Here is a 23082-nt window from a genome sequence, read left to right on the forward strand (position 1 = left end):
TTTTATCGCTGCAAGTATCATCTGTGGTGTTATGGAAATATGACCACCTAATTGATTTTTACATAAACAAAATGATGAATGTTCAATTCAATGAAATAAAAAAAATTTAGAATCGATAAAAGATACTGTGAAGAATAATCTCACGTGATTTAGAAGAGTAATCGTTATGAAGATTCATTTTATATGAACCAAAAATATTTGTTTTTCTTTTTTTGATAATTTTGTCTATTCCGGCACATTATTACTTGAAAGATTAAAAATTATTATAGTAGATATTAAGATTTATAAGTACTCATAAAAGGCAACTTTATATTATCCGCATTTTTATAAGTTACGTCATAATAAAAAAGCTGAACGTTTTCACGTTGTGTTTCCTTGGTGTTTTCTTACAAATATTAAACAGATTGTTTTGTAAATGTTATTTTTGTATTTTGTCTTTTAGTATGTTCTTTATTTATTATTATATTATATATTACTTACAATATCGATTTATTCTTAATACAAACAATAAATCAAAATGATGCAAATATTTAAAAAGATACATATGTATGCATACATTAAGAAACCTAAAATAGTATATATTTTTAATTATATATATATATATATATATATAATTCTTTATACATATAAAGTTTATATGTCTGAATTTATAACATAAGAATATTATTAATTACTCCACGATAGCTTCTTTCGTGTTTTGATAATCTTAACACTACACATCGAACTATCACAACGAATTAATATTTATAATCTTTTGAACTTAAATAAGTTACAATATAAAAATATCAGGTACTCTACTACGGAAAGCATTTCACGACATAATAAATATCATAAAAGATTATTAGAAGGTGCTTATGTATTTAACAATACTTATACTTCTTAGTTTACTTTTAACATTTTTGCTTTGAGATATCAAAAATCACTCAATTATTATAAAGGATTGTATTATATAGAAAGTTAAACAATAAAAATAGGAAACAATTACGAACTTTTGTGCAAAGTATGGTGTAGATTTTAAAGCCATACTTGAATATCGATCATTCTGTCTTTTATAAATACCGACTAAATAAATTTAAATCAGATTCAACATTTAATGGGTATGTGAATTTACACAACAAAAATAAATTTTACAGCTAATTGCAGTGCTCTAAGAAATATGAAATATACAGCGTGTTCTCATAATTTATGATTTTTCAGCTGTTTGAATAAAAGAGTTAATAACCAAAATTTATCTGTGTTAAGTGAACAACATTTAACAATAATAGACATTTCTGAAATTTTGTATAATAATGAAAACAAATTTTTTTATATTGAACTCAAGATCACTTTTGAATTTTAACGTATTTAACGAATTTTAACAATTTTTACTTATTATATTGTAAAGCATGTTAAAACAAATTAAACAAGCATAAAACATGACATCTTTGTTCATATAGTACCAAGTTTACAGTTTACAAATACTAATAAATAGTATTTGTATTTTGTATTTTTTCTTGTATTTTTTCAAACAACAGCTATTTGTTATTATTATATCTTACTCACTCAAGATATAAACTTTGATTAATGATTTCCTTTTATTGTAGTGCTTTAAGTGGCTGAAAACTCATGCAACAGGACATTAATTTGAATATAATTTTTCTCATAATTTTTATGTAAATAAAAATGTTAATAATTAAGGAATATTTTACTCCTCTATTTTAAAAAAATAATATTCATTTAAATTGCACTAAACATGTAGTAACAGTTAAAAAATATTTATACATATTTACTATAGAAAAATAATTTCTATATATATAAAAAATTAGTAAAGGATGGTATTGAAATTTTATAGATCATATTATTTATAATTTATTTTTATAAACGAAATTAATTTATACTAATAATAAATGAATTATTATTTATACAAAGGTTTATCTGTCTTTTGTTTTATTGAAGTATGTACACTACATATTAATCAAAGTAAAGATATTAAAACATCAATTAAATTTTATTTTTATGTAATTTTTTCATAAACAAGGACATTGACTACCATTTAAAAGTTTTATTTTGTTATACTTAGTATTGAAATTTTATAGATCATATTATTTATAATTTGTTTTTATAAACGAAATTAATTTATACTAATAATAAATGAATTATTATTTATACAAAGGTTTATCTGTCTTTTGTTTTATTGAAGTATGTACACTACATATTAATTAAAGTAAAGATATTAAAACATCAATTAAATTTTATTTTTATGTAATTTTTTCATAAACAAGGACATTGACTACCATTTAAAAGTTTTATTTTGTTATACTTAGCTAAAAAGTCAATTCGAAGCTTTGAACTGATACAGAATTATTAATGTATTTATTATATGCACTTCTCGCCAAAAAGATAACCCAGGTGTGCTATCTTTAATTTCTCAATGACGTGTGTAAAGTTTCTCGTCTGTAATATAATATAATATCAAAACATTATGAGCTCAGAATAAATCTTATAATATTTTTAATTATTTTCAACGAACCGCATATTCTGAGCTCATAATGTTTCGATATTATGCGTTACAGACGAAAAACTTTAAAAATTAAAGATAGCACACCTGGACTATCTTTTTGACGAGAAGTGTATGTATATTGTCAATATTTTTAATTTTATATGATATATTGTTAAATTAAAAAATTATCCATCACAAATTGATATTTCAACAATGGCATTACTGTGGTCTAAATTGTTTTTATTTTACTAAATATATTCTTTCATCTTTATTTCAAGTTCATCTTTATTTTTAAAGTAAACATTTAAGTATGTCTAATAAAATTACAAGAACTTTTCAATCATTTGTAAACATATTTAGAAATATGCTTTAAATTATATAAGTATAAAACAATCATCAATAAAACTCATTCTAAATATAAAAGCATAGTATTGCTCTAATATTAAATGCATCATAATATGTTTATTAACAGGAAGATGCAAATGACACAAAATAAATTCATGATTTAAGTTATGTAGCAAAAATTTGGATGTAACTCTTGTTTCATATCGTGTGCACAATTCTAATATTTGATACTTATTTTATTAGGAATTTCATTGTATTAATCAAAATAATAATACTGATGCACTATAAAATTAATTCTATATATTACTTTAAACTGCAATTAGCTTTTCCTATTTTATAGTCGCCATAATTCCAAGATAATAAAATTTATAATAATATATGTCGTTATATCTTTACAATTATCTTATTATTATCATCGATACATTTTACTATTGAGCGCCTGCAGTAAATACTACAACATCATTAGAATTTCTGAATAAATATATAATTATTTTCTTGTGCATTAGCACATAAAATATTATATATAAGCTCAAAATATTACTATTGATAAGCTCAAAAAAATTCCTTTTACCTTGTATAGTTCATTGCTGGCGTGAGGAGCGTTTAACAAAAACTATAAGTGTTATATTAATCACTAGAGAATGTAGCTTACATTTATATAGCCATAACGTACCATCTTACAAATCAAAAATTAAACTATCCAAAAGCTATAAATAAAATAACATTGCACTACGATTACCTGAATAAGTATATCTTTAATAGTTCTAAATTATTTTACTCTATCCATTTAGCGGTATTCTATTAAAAACGGCGTGTTTTATTATCTCCCATAAAAACACGTGTAAATTAGGTACTTCAAATTTTAAGATTTTTCTTTTCAAAGCTTGTTCCTGGCGCAAAAGCTGATAATCCGAATTGAGAGAAGATAAATAATATATACAATTTATACTACGATTCTGTTATCATACTCTTCAACCTCCGCTAGGTTCATCGGTCCATATTTTTACAAAGTATTGTACAGAGAAAACTATTATAATAACAAGAATCGTATCAATGAAGCTTTTCAACATATTTATACTATGGTGTTGATAAACTTGTTCTCTTTGTATTATAGCAAGTTGTTCTAATATGTGTTTTATATGATTAAGTCTATCACTATGTTCTAACATTTGTCTTTCTATGTCCTTTATAAGATCCATTATCCTTAAAAAATATTTCCATGTTTAAAATTAAGGAAAGTATTGTTAGTCGTCATTCTATAATCGAGAAATAATAGAAAAACTTACCTAGCTGTAGAACGTTTTCTTTTACCTACTGACTGACTAGAATCTGAGTGTACCTCTGCAGAGGAACTCCCAGAATCATGAGCGGTCTCTGTTAATGGTAAATTATTAGACAACTGTCTTTTGGAAGATTTTAATACAGAAAGCGAAGAACGTGACTCAGCTTGAAGAAGTGGAACCTGAAACATGAGTGATAAACTTTTAAATTAGTTATTTCGTTTTGAAAAAATGAAAAAAAGAAAATGTATTTATAGTTCACGATTATTTTTTGCTTTTTCAGAGCATAATTGATATAAATAATCAAAATCTTGATTTGAATGATTATTACAATTGTATTATAATTAGTAATCATCAATAAAACTAATAAATTATTTTGTTTTCATCAAACATTTGTTTATTTACAAAATAAAAGTATTATTTACATTATTTAATTCCTATACCTGTGTCTGTGGTTCAGTTGATACGATACTTCCAGTACGCATAATTGGTGTTTTGTGTCTAGTTTTCGTACGTACTATGTAATCTTGTTCATATTGTACAACATCATTTCTAGGATCCCATGGTCGAACATCCGCATGTCGATAAACCCAGTTACCCGTTATAATATCCTGATAATATTAAAAAAATTATATTGTTCAGAATATAAATAGGAGCTTATGAAAGCAGTTTCTTTTATTATTATTTAATACCTGAACAAAATGCTTAGGAATCCATTCCTGTCCTTTAAGTTTTCGTTCTTTAGCACGCTCTCTTTGTGCTTCTTCCAATTGAGTTTTTGCGTCAGTAGCAGCAACTTGATCATCGCCATTAATTGCCTGAGTAACATCGTACCATAATTTCTCACTTTCCCATGGACCTTGATGTTCTAGAGGTACAGTGTACTTTTTCAATCTCTTTTTACGTATTTCTGGAGTAGGATTGAAAAACACACTTTCTTGCTGCAAGATTAGTTGACATAGTTTAATTTAACCATTAATTACTGTGTATAGAATCCTAAATAAGCAACATACCCCAGTTCTTTTATCTGTAATTAATATTTGACCATCCCAATAGCCTGATATAATAGCAAGAGTTTCTTTTCCTAGACGTATTCCTCCTGTAACTTGATTCATTTGTTCTGCACCTCCAAGAAATGGCTATTGAATGAGTAATCACACAAACACATATAATTAATTTTATGACTATTATTTTAAGTTTATGTAACATTCCATATTACCTTGAGTTTGAATTCTAGTTCAGTATGATAACCTGTCTTTTCACAATTTATATGAACTTTCCCACCTAATTCCATAGATAATGTTCCCATAAGAATACCTTTACAATGGGCGTAAGGTATCGTCATTGTATAATCTTCTCCTCTGGGCAACATTGTCAGTATTGCAACACCATCTAAAACTGCTGATGTTGAATTTCCTGAAAAATGGAATGTATATTTTCATATAATGACTGTCTTAGCAACACGTTTCATTTTTTTTAACGAAAAAATATATATATTTACCATAAAATTTAGATTTAGCAATAATTGTAGCACTAATAGTAAATCCATCTTGTCGATTTGTAACATAGAAGCCTGATATAGGTGGATGATGAGATAACTGTTAACATTGAAATGTTTCGTATAAGTATGTAGTAGTAATAAAGATGGAGCAAGTACATATAATTATAAAAAATTAAAAAATTTTAATAATTGTACACCTGTTCAGCAATATAGAAAGTCCTTGAACCATTAGAATGCTGCCAATAACAGCGGAAAGTTTCACCCAAAAGCGGGTTGTATGGTTTCTTCAAACCCTGAGGTTTTTTATAAAATCCAGATAAATACCATTTAACAACACCTTTCATACGTGTAAATGCATCATCTTCCACTACTGCTCTGTAAGAACAAGAAACAAAGCATATATATATAATAATTTTATTCAAATGTTTCTCAAAATCTACAAATTTATACTTACTGGGACAATAAATCTGCATGGTAATAAGAATCAGCCAGTTTTTCTAGGAACGAACGAGGTTCTAAAATAAAAGTCGGCAAGACTACTTTCGATAAATCCATGCCTGGTCGAACTTGTTTCATCAAGAACCATATTAAAGATTTTTGTTCTTCCTGTAATTCTGTAACTACTTCTCCAGCCTGTATCAAACACAAATATAAAAACTCTAGTATCAATTATGGATAAGACTCAATACAATATAATTTATTTTACCGCTCCAAGGACTTCTTGCTCATTCGCAACATATAGAGTTTCGTTAATTGTTTCTTGTTGATCTTCTTTAGCTGACCCTTCAGATTCACTGTCTGATGCACTAATTTCTGCATCAGCTGCTACTCCGTTCTCTGGTTGGCTAATGTCGTCCAGGTCTATATGTGAGGAGTGCATAGGATCTAGCGTTACTACTGTTGGAGTATCATACTCCAGGACATGTACAGAAGGAACAGTCATGCGTCGAGTGCAAGACGTAATAGGCTTGGAGATAGAAGATTCAAAATGGGGATAAGTATCTCCATCACCTAACATGTCTACAGTATTCGAAGACAAAATAATATCTGTATCTGCAGCGACAGGTGGAGATTTATCGCAAAATTGTTTCTCCCAATATGCTACTGCATGATATAACTGCTGAAACATTGGAGTTGGTGAAGGACAAACACTTTTAGGATTATTTGACATAGAAGGTGTTAAAGGCTGAGGACATGATAACAAACGTCTTTGAGGTGTTGTAGGTGATTGAGGAGCATAATTAGACAAGCATACTGTGGATATTAAAGCAAGTGTTTAAGGTGACAAAAGTCAGGAAAGGAATGACAATAACAACATAATTAGTACCAATAACTTCCATGAATGAAGCTTAATTAAGTATTTTTCTGAGTGCTGTCCTTGTACTAAAGTCAATTGTAATGTATTAATGTATAAAAGAGAAATGTTACTTCTTATATCAAGTAAATTTCTTAAAAGAAAAGGAATAGTAGAATAAAAGTTAACATTTTATGTAATATAACATACATCTTGATACGTTATAAAAAATATTGTTCTGTTATACCTACCATGTTCATCAAAGTGTTTTTCATAATCTGCTTCACTCCACTGAGTTTCATGAGTTGTTGTAGTATCATGTGGTAAAGCACGCGGTAATGCACTTGTTGAGCGTACTATTAAAGATGAACAACGTAAAGATAATTCAAGTGCATCCAACCAACATTTACCAGCTGCCTGTGAAGGTGCTCTAAATATTAAATAAGATGTTGGCAAAGGTTGTACAACCGCACCTATAAAAATGATTAAGTAGAAATATATTTTTTCATTTGTAGAAAATTCATTATTTACCAATAGCTTCTTTTTCTGGGCCTCTTGGAGCCCATATTGACTGTTCCAAGGGATGAAACAATTTAAAACAAAATCCATCTTTCTTGCTTGGACGTTCTATTACTTGACATGTATTAAGTAAAACCGTTCCCACCCAGTGATTACTCTGTAATAGGTATATGAATATAATTATATATGAAGCAAATAAATACTTTATTTAAAAGTAATATAAATGAGCACTTTTGTTTTTGGACTTTTGTATAGCAATAGTAAACCAGGCTTCAGGATGCACCACAATTTTGTCCAACTCTTTAATGTACCACGAACTTTAAGCCAATCGCTCATAACAATAACAGTTGGATCTTTAAACGAACTTAAGAGTTCATTGGCAACTCTTTTCTTCTCCATCCGGTAATTCTTTCTTTGAGCCTTATATGATTCTTTTCTTGTTAACTTACAAGAATCTAAAGACTAAAAATTATACAAAAATATAAATACCTTTTCAATGTCTTAAAACGGTGCATTAAATATTTTATACCTTATCAGATGCGTTATCTGTTTTTTGATTTGTTTCTCCCATTGTAGTTGTTAAACCTATAACAATTAAATTATTCACAAATTATTTTTTTAAATATTAATTTAACACTGATATTATAACAACATAAAAATACAGTTACATTCATTAAATACTAACTTAGCAATAAATATTAATGTCCAAAAATAGTTACAAACAAAAATATTAAACAGTTCTTATTTAGAATATATCTATATTTATCATAATTTTAGTATGTGAATTATATGATTTAAAACAATGTATGTTATATATAAATAAATTATTAAATACAATTATGAACTAAAATCTTTAATAACTTTTATGAATATTTTTTTAATTTTCATATTAGATGTGTTTTTTAAAATGAGGAAAATATGCAAACGATAATATTTACTAAAAGTTGATAAATGATTTAATGAATTATATAAAATATTATGATTATCACTCTAGTAATTTTAATATAACTTCTTTTTATTTACAATTAATTAAAACCGGAAGCCTTAAAAACAATAAAACTTAAAACATTCACATAACAAGCTTGGCAAATAGAATTCCAATAATACAGAAATAAAAACTCATTGTTCTATAAAAAAGTTCACAAGTTTCATTGAAAAATTTATAGAATTGGAAAAAGAATAGTTTACAGTTCCTTATTTATTACAGAGTACAGTATGTTATACAAATAAAATTATTTCATATAATAGCTTCATTAACATAACGCATTATGCAGTTAGCATCTTCGTATTAGACCTTTTAATCACATTTTTTTTTATCTGTGTTAAAGATCACATTTAACAAAATTTGATTGTATTTATCTTAGGCATAAGTTAGACTTATGTAATACTTATAAACTATAAGTTTTATATGTAATTATTATACAGAAATATTATTTATTTAAAACTTATATTCATAATAGTAATCTATTTAATATACATATTTAATAATTTATCAGCCAAAGAAGATTATACAATATACAAAAATTACATTTCAGAGCTTAAAAATCTGAATAATAATATGCATAGTATGAAAGGAAAATATAAGCCAAACAAGAAATAAAAAATATGCAGTTCTTTACAGCTAATCAACTACTTGTACAAGAAATAGTAATAATTTACACAAAAGTCAAAAAAGCACCTGACAAATTTCGAATAATTGTCCATTATGATATTAACATAGCTTTGTGTTTATACCTGGAGATAGTGGAGGTGCAGCAGTTGCAAAATTTACACTTGTTGATAGGGACTCTGTTGATGGAAGTTTAGGTAATGTTGCAGATTGAACTTGAACACTGCTTCGTCGAAGTTGTTGATCCACTGGTTCTATATATTTAGTTTTGTTCACAATTACAATTACTATTTATCAATATTTTTACAACTGTTTCATGTAAATATGTATTTTTCAATCTTATATAAATATCTATCCTTTAAAATCACAAACTCTAAAAATTTTTGAGCTATAAGCTACTTAACAATAAAGATACTAAGATTAAATTACATCATATCACATTCTAAAGTATAAATCCATTTCAGCAACGCTAGTTATGAATTGCTAATAACATTAAATTTTAAAGACAGAATTTGCAGTAAACATAATTATATAAAATGTAGCTCCAAATTTTAATTAAATTTATTAAATTGCAAAAGCAAAGAAACTTTAGTACTAAATAAAATGTATACATCTATTACAACATGCAAAGGTCCATAAATGCATCAGAAAAGGTTACATGCACAACAAGTTACATATTGTTGTCACAATGTACATTACGTTATATATGTTCTAAAAATTGAGAAATATGTCTCTAAATAAAAATATTGTTTACATACTATTGAAAACTATAAGACAGGAATAATAATAAATTTTTAATACTAACACATGCATCTATTATACTACACTGAGTAACATAAAATTGGTTCATGCATCAGAACTTTTGAAGACACGAAGAACATTATTTTCTAGCTTACATATAATATTCCTTATATAAACTTATGAATAAATGTTCATGTTATATAATATACTATGACATACTAAAAAGTGAAAAATGTGCTAACAGCATGAATGTATTATGTTAATCTTATACATTCAATAGCATGGCGTTTTAATAGTTCTAATAATACAAGTTATCCTTTTGTTTAATGTGATAATGTTAAAGGAGGTCATATTTAAACAATAAGTGAAGTTAATTTGTGTATTGTAAATTTTATTTATAGTTTATTTGATAACATAAAATAATGATGCAATAAGTTATTGGAAATGAGAGAATGCTAATAATATGTGTAATCTGAAAATAGAATATTATACATATGTGTATACACACATCTACTAATTTATCTTTATGATTCTAATACTGAGGCTTGCTACTATATGCACACAATATATATTAATAAGCCTACCTAGCTTACTTGGTAATGTACCATATCCACTGTCACTAACACCTTTAAATGATAATTGCTATATTCATTTCAAATAATACTCAATAAATTATTAAAATAATATCCTTAGCCACTAAAATTATATAGACAATATAGCCACTAATATAGATATACATACATAATTTCAAAACTTACTTCTTGAAAAAATATAACAAATTACAAATATATGTTAGTAATAAAAAAAAATATAATATAATATAGTAAAAATAGTATATATATATATGTATCAAGGCAAAACTATTCATTTAAATCACTAAAAACTAATCATTACCTAAATTATAATAAAAGAAAGTTGTTCTATAGTTTGTATTTCTTTGCTATAAATATGTAATTCCCACATACATAATATATAATTATATATACAAGTAAATTGATATTTATATTCATCTATTATCCATCCATAACTTTCCCTTTCATGGTACATTTGCTCTTAAGAGTATAAAAATGACTTTTAAAATATCTTTTAACAATATAAATGTTATAATATTTATATGATACTTACGGTTACTAAGTGATCTGCTTACATTCGGCGGTGTCATGGTCTTAAAGCAATCAGATGTACTTCCAACAGACATAGAGTGGGTTTCTGATTGTGATGTTCGATGTTCACCTCCAGGTACCACAATTGGTTGGGAAATCATGATGGATCTATTACATCAAAAACATACATGATCTTACTATATAATTTTACAGTGGAGTGTAATATAAAAATATTCATATATAACAACAATAACAATAACAAAAACAAAAAATAAAAGTGAATATTGCAAAATGAAGAATGATTATAGGTACACCAACTATTATCAAGTAATTTTCAAGATTAAAAGAATGGTATAGATCGTAATAATGGTCACAGTACATAATGTATGTCATTATAAAATGCTATGTAATGATAATTAAATAATTATGCAACTTTAAGTGATGCATTTCTTTGCAAAATAAGCACTATAACGAATAGCAATTACTCCAACAAGAATAACAAAGCAAAAATTCTGAATAATATGCCTGAAATGTGTTAGATATCCCATTCATTATAACATCATACATCTAAAGTTATAGAAATAATATTACTATTAAAATAAATTATTTACAAAATGAATATCTGAAAAAGGTATTAAATAAAGTAATCACAACTTACCTGATTTCGAACAATTGTTTGTCCAGTCAATACTTATATATGTTATAACAGATAATGATTAATTACACTTATAGAAGTGTATCAAAGTGTAAAAGACGACGACATGAATATTACATATTCACCATTATATACAGAATTAAAATTTCAATTACGATTTCAAAATTAACTGACTTTTTTAGTGATTTGGGTAGAAACATTCGAAGCAAGGAAAAGGGAATATACATACACCGACGAGTGAAGTACGACGGCGCGAGCGCAAAGTCCGATGTTCCATTGATCACTTACTGTTATAGCTTAACTATAAACATATGGGCCTAGTAAGTTATTCAGAATGAAGATGTACGACGCATAAAACGTCGCTATTATATGCCTTATTATTGATGCAGATTCAATAAAGCGTAAACATTTTAACGAACGAAAATTGCTCCCAGGAACGACACACACGATCTACAGTTACTCAGCATTGGAACATTTATAAAAACTTTTACGAATATATTACGTGTGTTATATAAAACATTTTAAAATTTCATTTGCACTATACAGAGTGTAAATGACTATCATGATTATATTTATAAAATTTGAGACAAATCTGAAAATATACAAACAAAAAATATTTGCCTTTATTATTTTCCAATAAAGCATCTTTTTACCAGGTCCTATATTTCATTTTCATAGTATTAAATTTTCATGGTCATATAAAAATACTATTGAATGATATGAAATTTAATATCGTAATACCTAATTAATTAGTATATAAAGCTATAATAAATACAGTGATGTACAAATATTTTCTGCAGCATCTGTATAGGTATAGGAATTATAATAGGTATATTTAGTATAAGTATATATTTCACAAAGATCACACAAATATTTAAATAATCCATTATATTATGTATTAATATCCAATCAAGTTTCATTATATTAATAAACCCAAATATTCAATACAACCACTTTTAACACTCATTATATGTATCATATGTACATATGTATGTTTAAGGTAGCTATTCATGCTATAATTTTAGTCTTTTACTAAATATACATATGCCTGCAATAAATATCTCGTATAGCTTCCATATACATTTTAAGATTAATTCCAAATCTGATTAATATAATCAGGATAGTCGCATTTCATTACAGTGCTAATGTTTCAAAATATTTTATATAACATATATAATATAAACTTTAAATTTTTCTATAGTAAGTGTTCAAGTACTTTCATGAACCACTGTATTCGTAGAGTAACGAAACAATTAAGTACGTTAATACGATCTCCAATTGAATTCATTATTCAATCAATAAAATCATTATTCAATGAATGAAATATATAATAGGACTAAATAATCGCACGAAAATCATACGATAAATATTTTCTTGTCGTGTATGATATAAATCAATAAAATTTTAAAAATAATGCTTTTATGGATAGAAATTGTGAATAGTTTGCAATAAATATATACATACACGTATCATCGATATCGTCCGAAAAAAATAGTGAAAGAAACATCTTGCTCGGTGTTGTGAATAGATTGATTGTGTCAATTGTTTGTCAGAAACTTATATGAAGAATTTTTTTGCAAATTATTTACCGGAATTTATTGATGCCCATGCGTATCTTCACATATTACGTTGCACAAGTAAAAATGTGCAATATAGAAACTGATTTTGTATAAAATATGATATAATTGTGTAAGGTGTGAATTATAACTGAAATATCTAAAGAACACACTTAAATCTAATTCGTCTTCAAAACAACACTAAGCGCAATCTAAAAGAAACGCTATCTATATATTCTTTTACATTAAACAAACCGGACAGCGGCTATCATTACGTCATATAACTGAGTCATAATAAATAAGAACCTTTTATCCGTATGTATAGAAGATAATTTAATAAATTGAATGAATTATTTCAGAGATATATTTCTTGTGTACCTTACTTTATTTATATTCAATTCTTTATATGTAATCACTATATTATTTATATTTATTATATTTCATTATATTTATTAGCATTATTTTTATATATCACTTTAATATATTATTAATATATATATTATCATTATATTATTTAGTTTATTTATTTATAATAAAGATAATGTTGTTGGAAATTAGACATAATAAAAAAAACTAGTTTTTTATATTTTGTTTAACATTAAAAGTACCAATGACTAAGATATAAAACTTGTACTAAAGGAATCAAAATGAAAGGTGCATGAAAAAATATACAATGCAAGAGAAATAAGCTTCTACCCATATCTTTTATTAAAAAATCATTCAAATATCTAAAAGTGCATTAATACAAATTGATAAAATTTCTATGAAAAAATACAAATTTTGAACATTCGAGCAGTTCTAGTTTTAGTATGTATCTCTATCTCTATCCAAAGAACCGAGTAAGCAGAGTTAAATAAAATTACTAGGGAAAATAGGCTCGGGGATTCACGATTCTGAGGTATAAAATAGGAAACTAGTTTTACGAACATAACCCTTATATGAGAAAACCACAGGAAGATGTAATATTAATATAAATCACGGATGATATAAATTAAGCAAATATATCTATTTCATTTAAACAAATGTATCAAACAGCTCAATCTAAACATTTTCTGTAGTAATATAGTTATCCCTTTATATCATAATTCGTTCGCAATTAAAAGCCAATACTTATAGTCCATCCATAATCTCTTCGTGATTGCTGCGGTTGCAATCACGTTGTCTTGTCTCGTTGAATCATAAACATAGGAATATGTCCATGCGCTAGACAGACTATAGTGTAGTGTAACGTGACTAGTTATGTTTATTTTTCTGACTCGATTAACTGACACACCATGATCATATAAACAAGTATCGACACTTGTTAGGGGAAACCGTCCGAAAATTGAGTTGTGAAAGATCAAAATGGAAGACAACGAAGTTCTCGTTCTGCGAGACAGACACAAATGAATAGTGTCTTTATCTCTGTATGAATATGCATAGCATGTCAGGCATGCGCAAAACGGAAACCTTCTTTTCGTCCATGTTAATTTTTTCACTATTCAATTTCCAGTTTTCCCTTGGCTTCGGCAGGCTTCGGTATTTGAGTATCGACGTCGAGACATGTTTATATGATCGTGCAGTTGGAGTACAGATCGCAGTCACTTGTGAATTGGACAGAATATAGTTTCGATTTATTTATAAAATATTCTAGAAAGACTTATTATAAGTTACAGTACTTTAATTTTGAAGGAATATGAGTCGTCATCCAAATACAGATTACCAAAAAAATTGTGAGCCTCAAGTAGAATTGGAAAGTCAATTTATTTTGCGTTTACCACCAGTGAGTTCATTTTAATATTTAATCTCAGTCATTTAAAATAGTAAAGCGAATAATATGAAATTTTGTATAACTATAACAAATGTTTTAATTTTTTTAAGGAACCGGCGCGAGTTTTACGAGAAACACTACGGAATGGATTGTCTTTAAAAGATAGATTAAGTATAAAACTGGAAAATGATATGCGTTATGGTGAGGCTAGATTCGATCATTGGCTTCTTCATGGGAAGGTAAAATTGCAATAGGTTTTCTTTTATTTATATATAAATATAATAATACGAAAAAGTAATAAAGGAAACTCTAAAGGAAATTCTAACTCTAGGTTGTTGATTTACCAACGATTGTAGAATCTTTAAAAACTATTGATAACAAGAGTTTCTATAAAACTGCTGATATATGTCAGGTAAAGTTATTTGTAATCAGTTTTATATTGTTCACTTATATAATTTTTATTTCTATCATAATTCATTATATTTTAATGTTCATAGATGTTAATTTGCAAAGAAGAAGATGATCATACTACCACGGATGAAGAGTCTCCAGTTAGGCAAAAGAAAAAAGATCCTAATAAAGTAGATAAAAAATTTCTGTGGCCACATGGTATAACTCCACCTACTAAAAATGTAAGACGTAGAAGATTTAGAAAAACCTTGAAGAAGAAATATGTGGAAGCTCCAGAAATTGAAAAAGAAGTTAAACGTTTGTTAAGAGTGGATAATGATGCAGTTAATGTTAAGTGGGAGGTGATATGTGAAGATGAAGATCAATCAAAACCGAGCAAAGTGTCGTCATCTGGTACAGTGAAAACTAAGAGAGAAAGTATCAATGGCAATACATCTCAAAGTTTTGATGTTGGTAAGTTGGTAGGATATAAGCAGAAATACAACAATTATGATATAAGATAAATAAAATATTATTGTTTATATTGTATAGCGGAACATGATATATTTGGCGAACCTGTAAGTGATAGTGAGGAAGATGATGAGGAAGCAAATATAAATGTAATGGAATTGGATGAGAATAGTCGACTTTCTGCAGACAGTAGAGTATCAGACTCTAATTCTATGCAAGCTGCATATTCAGAGAGGCCTAACAATATTGAAGCAAATAATAGACTTTGCACAGTATTCAGCAAAGAAATGTTCCAAAGTGACAATAATATGGAAACAGACGTAGAAAAAACAGAGGATACATCTATATCAAAAGTACCTAAAGTTGAACAATTCCATTCAGAATATATCATTTCAGATAATTTTTCAGAATTACCTTGTGTTTCAGCATTAAAAGGTATTGTTATATTTACGTATGTATTAAATTTGTATTACAAATGTGTATATGAACAAACAATTTGTTTTTAAATATTGTAGATTCATTGCAAACACGTCTGGCGACTTTACACGCCGAATTAGCTGAACTGCGTCAAAGAAGGCAACAACAAGAGCTTGCAATAGCCAACATTGAAAATGTTAAATTGAGGCAAAGACTTCAAGAAATATTGGATAATTTATTAACGCAAGAAATGCAAAAGGTTCAAGAGGTGCGCAATACTATTATTCAATTAGTACTTTTAATGTATTATTTCTATATTATATATTATATAATTATTATGTTTCAGATTCAAGACTTAGAGTAAGGATAATGTTGATATACATATAATTAGAATAAATTAAATATTATAATCAAAATATCCATTTACATTTGTGAAGTTCCTTGCAATAAAAGGCCAAATCTATCTATTGTATTTCGTTACTTTCCATTTTCTTTTAATTAATAAAAATCTAATATATGTATATACACAATATGTAATTATTTGTATACAATTATACTTTTTTTTATTTTACACGTCTTGAACATGTACATAAAATGTATACAAAATATAGAGTGTTAAATAAAATACAAATTGTTTTCATTGTTTTCTATAAATAACCAAATATGCGTATCGTGTGCAAAATGAAATTATAATGTAATGTTTAAAATATAATATTTAGAAAACATAATTTATTTAAAATTCTCGAAAGTTATTTGTTATGCAACATGCAATTATTCGATACAGACAACCAATTGTTAAATTCCAACTCACACTGTACGACACACAACCATAAAATGCACCAATGAAAGTTCAGCTTGGGTATTCGTCAGTACTCGACTGAGACATTAGAGATACGACAAGACGAGTGTAATGGCTGACACGTATTGGATGTAAATATATGCACGTCCTTATTTTTTATACAGTGTTAAATTCTACTTTATCGCGAAGGTTATTCGCATTATACTTATTTTGCTAAAGCGACTAAGGTATGTAAGGGTTTTATCATTTTTTCCTTCACGATCGTTATTTGTTTGATGTACTTTTTTTGTCTTCATTTGACGCTAATATTAATGGACTATGAGCAAGCTGTTGAACTGTCAGTTGTTAAACAGTCATTATTTTGTTCGATAATTGTTTGATCATTGTACGTTAAATTTTTTTCATCATATTCCATTTGTACTTTTTCTTTAATTTGTACTATTCTCTGTAAAAATTATTCTATACATCGAATATAAATATTCTTCTACATATTCATTTAATCTATCATTTTTAATATTATATTTTTCAAGATGTACCTAATTCTAGTATTTGTGTAAAATCTATTCGACAATTAAAATGCTGAAAAAAAGAATGACAGAAAGAGGTTTGATAAACATATACATAGCAACAACAGAGGCACATTCCACGTGTCATTTGTATAAATAAAATCACACGCTGAAATGCGCCGAGTTTCATACAGTGTTTTGTCAACATATGCAAGAAATTTGAATTAGAAATTTTAATAACCATAACCACCATAATATTACCCATTAAATCTTGTAACAAGAATTTTACTTTGAACATTTTCTATATTTTTGCATATTATGTGCATTTTGTACATTTTAACATCTTTAAATTTACCATAAGTACATACTAATTCGCAGTCTAGTTATTAATAAAATAAACCACGTTTTTCTTCTCTTGAAATTTTTCTTAATATATTAATCGTTTTTCCGTTTGTCGATAATGAGAGAATAAGATTGGGACATCAAAATTCGAAGATATAAATAAATGGATAAATGGATGTAAAATGCCTTAAAATAAATCTCGCAGAAATGTATTGAGTACAAACATAAATTTGTTTTATTTTTATATTTATTATAAAAACGGAGAAAACGGCGCTATTATATGTAATAATCTAATATTAATCTAATATTACGATAACTTAATGATAATTTTCATACAACAATGATTGTAATATTTTTACATTTTCTTTCTTTACTTATTTCATTTGTAAACTGTAGCATTATCGTGGGACGAAATTACATTGAATAATTCCACCTTATAAGCGACATAGTATAAGATACGATTTCACGCGCGCGATTTAGAGTATTTCCTTTCGTTTCTGATAATCGCCATCTAAATGAGTTCATTTACAACGGTTATTCAGATATATATACATATATTATGATATAAACACAATGCAAAACACAAAAACTAAATAATAATGTTACATAGAATTGATATAGAATGGCTCATGAAAGTGTTTGAATATTTACCATAGAACATTTTCATGGTACCTATATCGTATGTGTATAAAACATTTTGAGAATTTCTTGGCCGTTTAATAAAATACGACAATCGTAATTATGTTGGTAAATTTTGAAACCAATAGGAAAATATATATATAAGTTACTATATATATATATATATATATAGTATTTATTGCAAACATATATTTAGTACAAAATTAATATACGGCATGAATAGCCAACATACATTATATATATTATATTGTAATACATGGACATATTATAATATATGTTAAAGATAGTCTTGCTGAATATGTGGATTTATTGGTAATTATGGATTGGTGGTGAGTTTCGTAATATACGTATTGTGTTATTAACTGGCCTGTTATTTTGTTAATTGACCGCTATTATCCCTACCATTCCTTAAGTTTCAATTTTTTATATTTTTATAGTTCCAGTTTTGTAAGTAGTGTTTTTTTTTTTGTTTTATTAATTGATCATAGGTCGAAATCTTATTTAGTCAATTATCAGGATAGATATTTATATCTCTAACACTCAGAATATCTCTCCTTTTCATTAAGTGGAAGTAAGGTGCGAATACTTTACATGTTTCTGTAGGATAATACACCCACGCAATAAGTTCCTAGTGTGGTAATTATGCAGTTTAGTGACTTTGAATTTTTATTATTTTCTTTCCTTTTACAATATAAGAACAAATTTTAGAAATTTAATGTCTTTACAATGTTAAAATGTTCAAAATCTGCCAAAGAAATTAGTTTAAATTTATTTATATATGTTTTATAAAAAGAAAGTATTTTCATCATTTAAAAGATTATTGACTTATACTTATTATAGCTTAACCCAATCTACGTGGAATAAGTCTTGGGTGTATTATTATAGGAAGGTATTGTTAACTTCATATTTTACTCGCATTTTATGAAAAAAAGAAATACTTTGGGTATTAAAAATTTATCTTCCCCGATAATTGACCAGGTTAGGTCTCAATCTACTGTAAATCAAATAAAACACTGCTTATAAGGCTGGAACTTGCAAGGAGTGGTGAGAATGGTAATGGTCAGTTACATACGTATATTGCGAATATGTAATATGTGTATTGCGAACTCATTATTCGAATGATAAAGTATATTGTACACACGATGCTTTAGAATAGTTATTATAACTGCATAATATGATTATATAGTCTAATTATTAATATGGATTATAATAACGTGTAATTCTAGACTTGGAGTTTAATACATGATAATTAACCCTTGCTTTGATTTGAAGCACAGATACTGCGATGGCTGACGAGGGATTTGATATGTGCGAATATATGTGGAGCGAATTTGCTATGCAACGTCTGCTTTTGATCGTAAGTGGCAATGATTGACTGTAATTTTCGTTATTACTTTTAATTTAATTATTTTTAATTCTTACGTCTTTTGGGTCATCGCCGATCCAAGCGTGTTTTTCTATTGTTAAAAAATTTCTTAAATTTTGAGAAAACATAAACGATCATTATCAATATAGTTTTACATAAAAATTTTTCTTAACATATCAAAGATGTGTTTGATTGTCAAAACAAAATGATGGAAAGACTAAGACATAAAAATTCCAAGATCGTACAGTAAAAAAAAGTATTACATATGTCCATAAGTTTCTTAAGCTATATACAAGAAAAATTATATCATCATCGTTTGCTTTTATTATTACGATGTGTATGTTTTATAACATTTTTATCCGACTTATTTACAACAATCAGTAAATTCGCAATATAGCATATAAATGAATGCAACGTTGGTTAAGGTAAGGTGTGTTTCCTGTACGTAATAGCGAATACATTATTTTTGTCCGATTTGTAAGAATTTGTCGCGATAAGTGATAAGTTTTACGAGTTTGTTTTACTGATTATTTCGCAAACGTTACTTAACATAAATAAATATGAACAAGTAGATAAAAACCTGGTAAAGATAGTATGTAAGATGCATATTATCAAAATAACTAAAAAATATTTCCCTAGTCATGTTTATAGACCTTCGTCAATATTTTTTCATTTCAGTTGCGACAAAATCAAAATTATTGCACGGATAATGAATGCTTTAGCATGTCGCGATGTAAGTATTTTTTCTATATTTTACTAGTGAAGTTAATGTAAATTTTGTGAATCAACATAATTCATAATCTTCGTCATTTATTTTCTAGTGCCAGGACCACGCGATACTTCGTCGTCCTCAAACTTTTTCATGACCACTTTGTTAATTATTGGATTCGCTATTCTTATGTATGTTCTTAGACCAAACTCTTTTCGTCAATTAACCAACAACACAGCTAAAGATCGAGATAACGAACGCGTAAGTGGCACATTACTTGCAGTATAATTAACTCTGTTTTTATTTTACTTTAGATTTTTATCGTAATATTCATACAACTTCTTTTTTAGGATTCAAACGGCGACCCTCCCGTACCTCCACCGACAGCACAATAAGAAATGTAATATGACAAACACTGGATTTTCATAGTAGAATCTGCCAAACTTATGATAACAGAAGAACTAGAGAGAGAATAATTAATTCATTCGTTCGATTTATAAAATATAACTAGTATATATTTAATCTAACCAAATAAGAACTATAACTTCCTTTCACAGGTTTGAGAATCATTATATTTATACACTTTAACGAGTATATACATACCCATTTTAATTTCTGCAGTTTTACTTATTAAAATCTATCACATGTCAGGGGACCTGTGCAAAAGAGAAAAATATAATTTAACGAGATTATTTTCGTTAAATATAATACGTAATCGAATCATCGATGTCGTGCCACAGATTGTTGGAAATAGTCTTTTACGAACACGTGGCACTTTTAACATTGAAATTGCGATTTTTAAACTGGAATAATAAGAACTTCTTCATTATGTTGTTACTGTGATTGCACATATTGTATATCATAGGGGAAAAACTGTTAAAAATGTATTTTGATATTCATTATTGTAAATAGCCTGAGTACCTGTAATTCGATAAGGGTATTGTATTCTAGTATTTATATTAAATTCGATAATGTTTTAATGTTTAATTCGTTTAATAGGAGATGTAATTGAACTTTGTAGACTAAAATTTGTTGATGAATTAAAAAACAATGTAACGATGAACTAAAATATATTGCCGTTTATTTATGCTTTTTATATTAGTTTTGAGGGATTCTGAGAATATAGGCGTACAATACACATTAAAAACAATACAATGAATTGAGGCAATCTTTTTTCTTTTGTAATAGGATTGAAAAACTAAATATAATAGTATTACAGTTTCATGTTGCTCAGTACAAAAATTAAACATTGGAAACAGTATCCCCAATAATTTCTGTTGAATTACATTATTTGTGCTATTCTGTATGATCTATTACGTTGGAGCCCTATTTGAATCCTAATGGTTTTACTATACACAAAATGATTTAAAAATAAAATTTAATGTAATCCATATTCACATAGTGAATATGAAAAATGAAATATTTCTTTTTTATTTGTTGTACATTCCTCCGTCTTATTTGTAACAATAAACATGCATTGTATTTTATATTTGTTTTCATTGTTTACTTTATTTTGTAACAAAAGAACAGATTAAGGTGTCATAACAATGTGGAATATTGGTAAGGTTTTAATGTTTTGTTTCTTGAAAAATACAGTATTATTATTTTCCAACTGAATAACAATATATATTTCCATTTGCTTAAAATTAGTAATTTATATCGTTTGAAGAAAATGTGTATTGTAATTATATAATATTTCATCATGACTCAATTATCACAAAAAATTATTATAAATATACGTGTATTTCACAAAAAAGATAAAATATGTGTAATGTTAAGTAATCTTATTGAATCAATACACTATTTTCTAATTACATATTTATGGATATTTAATGTACGTATATTAAATGCTACAACACGTACTATTTGTTTAAGAAAGTATTTATTACGTGCATCATAGCATTCTACATCACTGGATCAGTGAAGATCTACAAAAAAGTAGCTGTAAAATTGACCTGGACCTTGAAATTCAGGGTCATTTTTTAATTGCATCATATTCTATACTTCTATTCTATATTATATCGCGAGGATCGAAAGTCTTAAAGGAACCATGGGTCGCATTCGACCGTTCTCTTAAAAAAAGATGTTAATTAACTTTAGAATTCACTTTATTTGTAATTATCTGTTATACCCGATATATATCTGATATATAGCTGTCGATTTTGTAAAGTGTCTGACATAACGCAGACAATAAGAAAAAGACATTGCTTGGAGGGGGAATCATATTGCCTTACTATATCGTGGCATCGATTCTAAGCAAAACATGATCGCAGCGAAGGTCACTGTTGCGTTGCAAATATTCGTAAACCGTCTCTGGTTCATACTTTCGACTCTTGCTTCTTTTTGTCATAGATTAATCTGTAATTCTAATGTAATAGATTAATGCATCTGATTTCAAAATATAAGTACATTACAAACAATGTGAATTCGAAAATTTATAAAACTTTAACATTTTTTTCCAAGAGGACTGAGAAGATGATTTGCGATCCATAGTTTCTTTGAGTCTTTGCACTCGACGGCCTTTTCGGTCGAGCATAGCATCAACTCGAGGTGATTTTGCACGTATGTGACGAGTGTCTTGTAGGTAATATAAAATGATTTTATACAAAAA

The 23082-nt window shown here is 27.0% G+C and overlaps 3 protein-coding genes across 11 annotated transcripts; 2 read left to right on the forward strand and 1 right to left on the reverse strand.

Moving 5' to 3' along the window:
• Positions 1-1603: 1603 nt before the first annotated feature.
• On the reverse strand, positions 1604-13331 carry LOC126865083 (oxysterol-binding protein-related protein 8). 8 transcript variants are annotated; one of them, XM_050617190.1, is made up of 18 exons: positions 13116-13331; positions 10894-11039; positions 10353-10394; positions 9153-9281; positions 7948-8003; positions 7650-7880; positions 7431-7575; positions 7151-7372; positions 6312-6859; positions 6060-6238; positions 5803-5980; positions 5606-5702; positions 5324-5520; positions 5118-5243; positions 4797-5045; positions 4548-4715; positions 4111-4286; positions 1604-4027 (listed from the first exon to the last, which is right to left on the reverse strand). In XM_050617190.1, exons 1-18 carry the CDS (start codon positions 13133-13135, stop codon positions 3796-3798), a joined length of 3141 nt encoding a protein of 1046 aa, XP_050473147.1. In that variant the 5' UTR covers positions 13136-13331; the 3' UTR covers positions 1604-3795. The 8 variants fall into 8 exon arrangements, with proteins under 8 accessions (XP_050473147.1, XP_050473153.1, XP_050473149.1 ...); XM_050617196.1 differs by having other exon boundaries at positions 6312-6466; positions 13116-13325; XM_050617192.1 differs by lacking the exon at positions 13116-13331 and adding an exon at positions 11756-12099.
• Positions 13332-14303: 972 nt separating this feature from the next.
• LOC126865149 (transcription initiation factor TFIID subunit 7) lies at positions 14304-16573 on the forward strand. The gene is made up of 7 exons (XM_050617321.1): positions 14304-14844; positions 14943-15071; positions 15164-15244; positions 15330-15696; positions 15775-16128; positions 16209-16378; positions 16457-16573. The coding sequence occupies exons 1-7, from the start codon at positions 14758-14760 to the stop codon at positions 16472-16474; spliced, it is 1206 nt and encodes a 401-aa protein (XP_050473278.1). The 5' UTR covers positions 14304-14757; the 3' UTR covers positions 16475-16573.
• A 396-nt stretch (positions 16574-16969) lies between these two features.
• LOC126865161 (small integral membrane protein 14) lies at positions 16970-21958 on the forward strand. 2 transcript variants are annotated; one of them, XM_050617355.1, is made up of 5 exons: positions 16970-17136; positions 19669-19753; positions 20441-20495; positions 20584-20732; positions 20822-21958. In XM_050617355.1, the coding sequence occupies exons 2-5, from the start codon at positions 19682-19684 to the stop codon at positions 20864-20866; spliced, it is 321 nt and encodes a 106-aa protein (XP_050473312.1). In that variant the 5' UTR covers positions 16970-17136; positions 19669-19681; the 3' UTR covers positions 20867-21958. The 2 variants fall into 2 exon arrangements, with proteins under 2 accessions (XP_050473312.1, XP_050473313.1); XM_050617356.1 differs by having other exon boundaries at positions 19674-19753.
• The last annotated feature ends 1124 nt before the right edge of the window (positions 21959-23082 follow it).

Source organism: Bombus huntii, chromosome 4 (assembly GCF_024542735.1).
Source record: "Bombus huntii isolate Logan2020A chromosome 4, iyBomHunt1.1, whole genome shotgun sequence".
NCBI lineage: Eukaryota > Metazoa > Arthropoda > Insecta > Hymenoptera > Apidae > Bombus > Bombus huntii.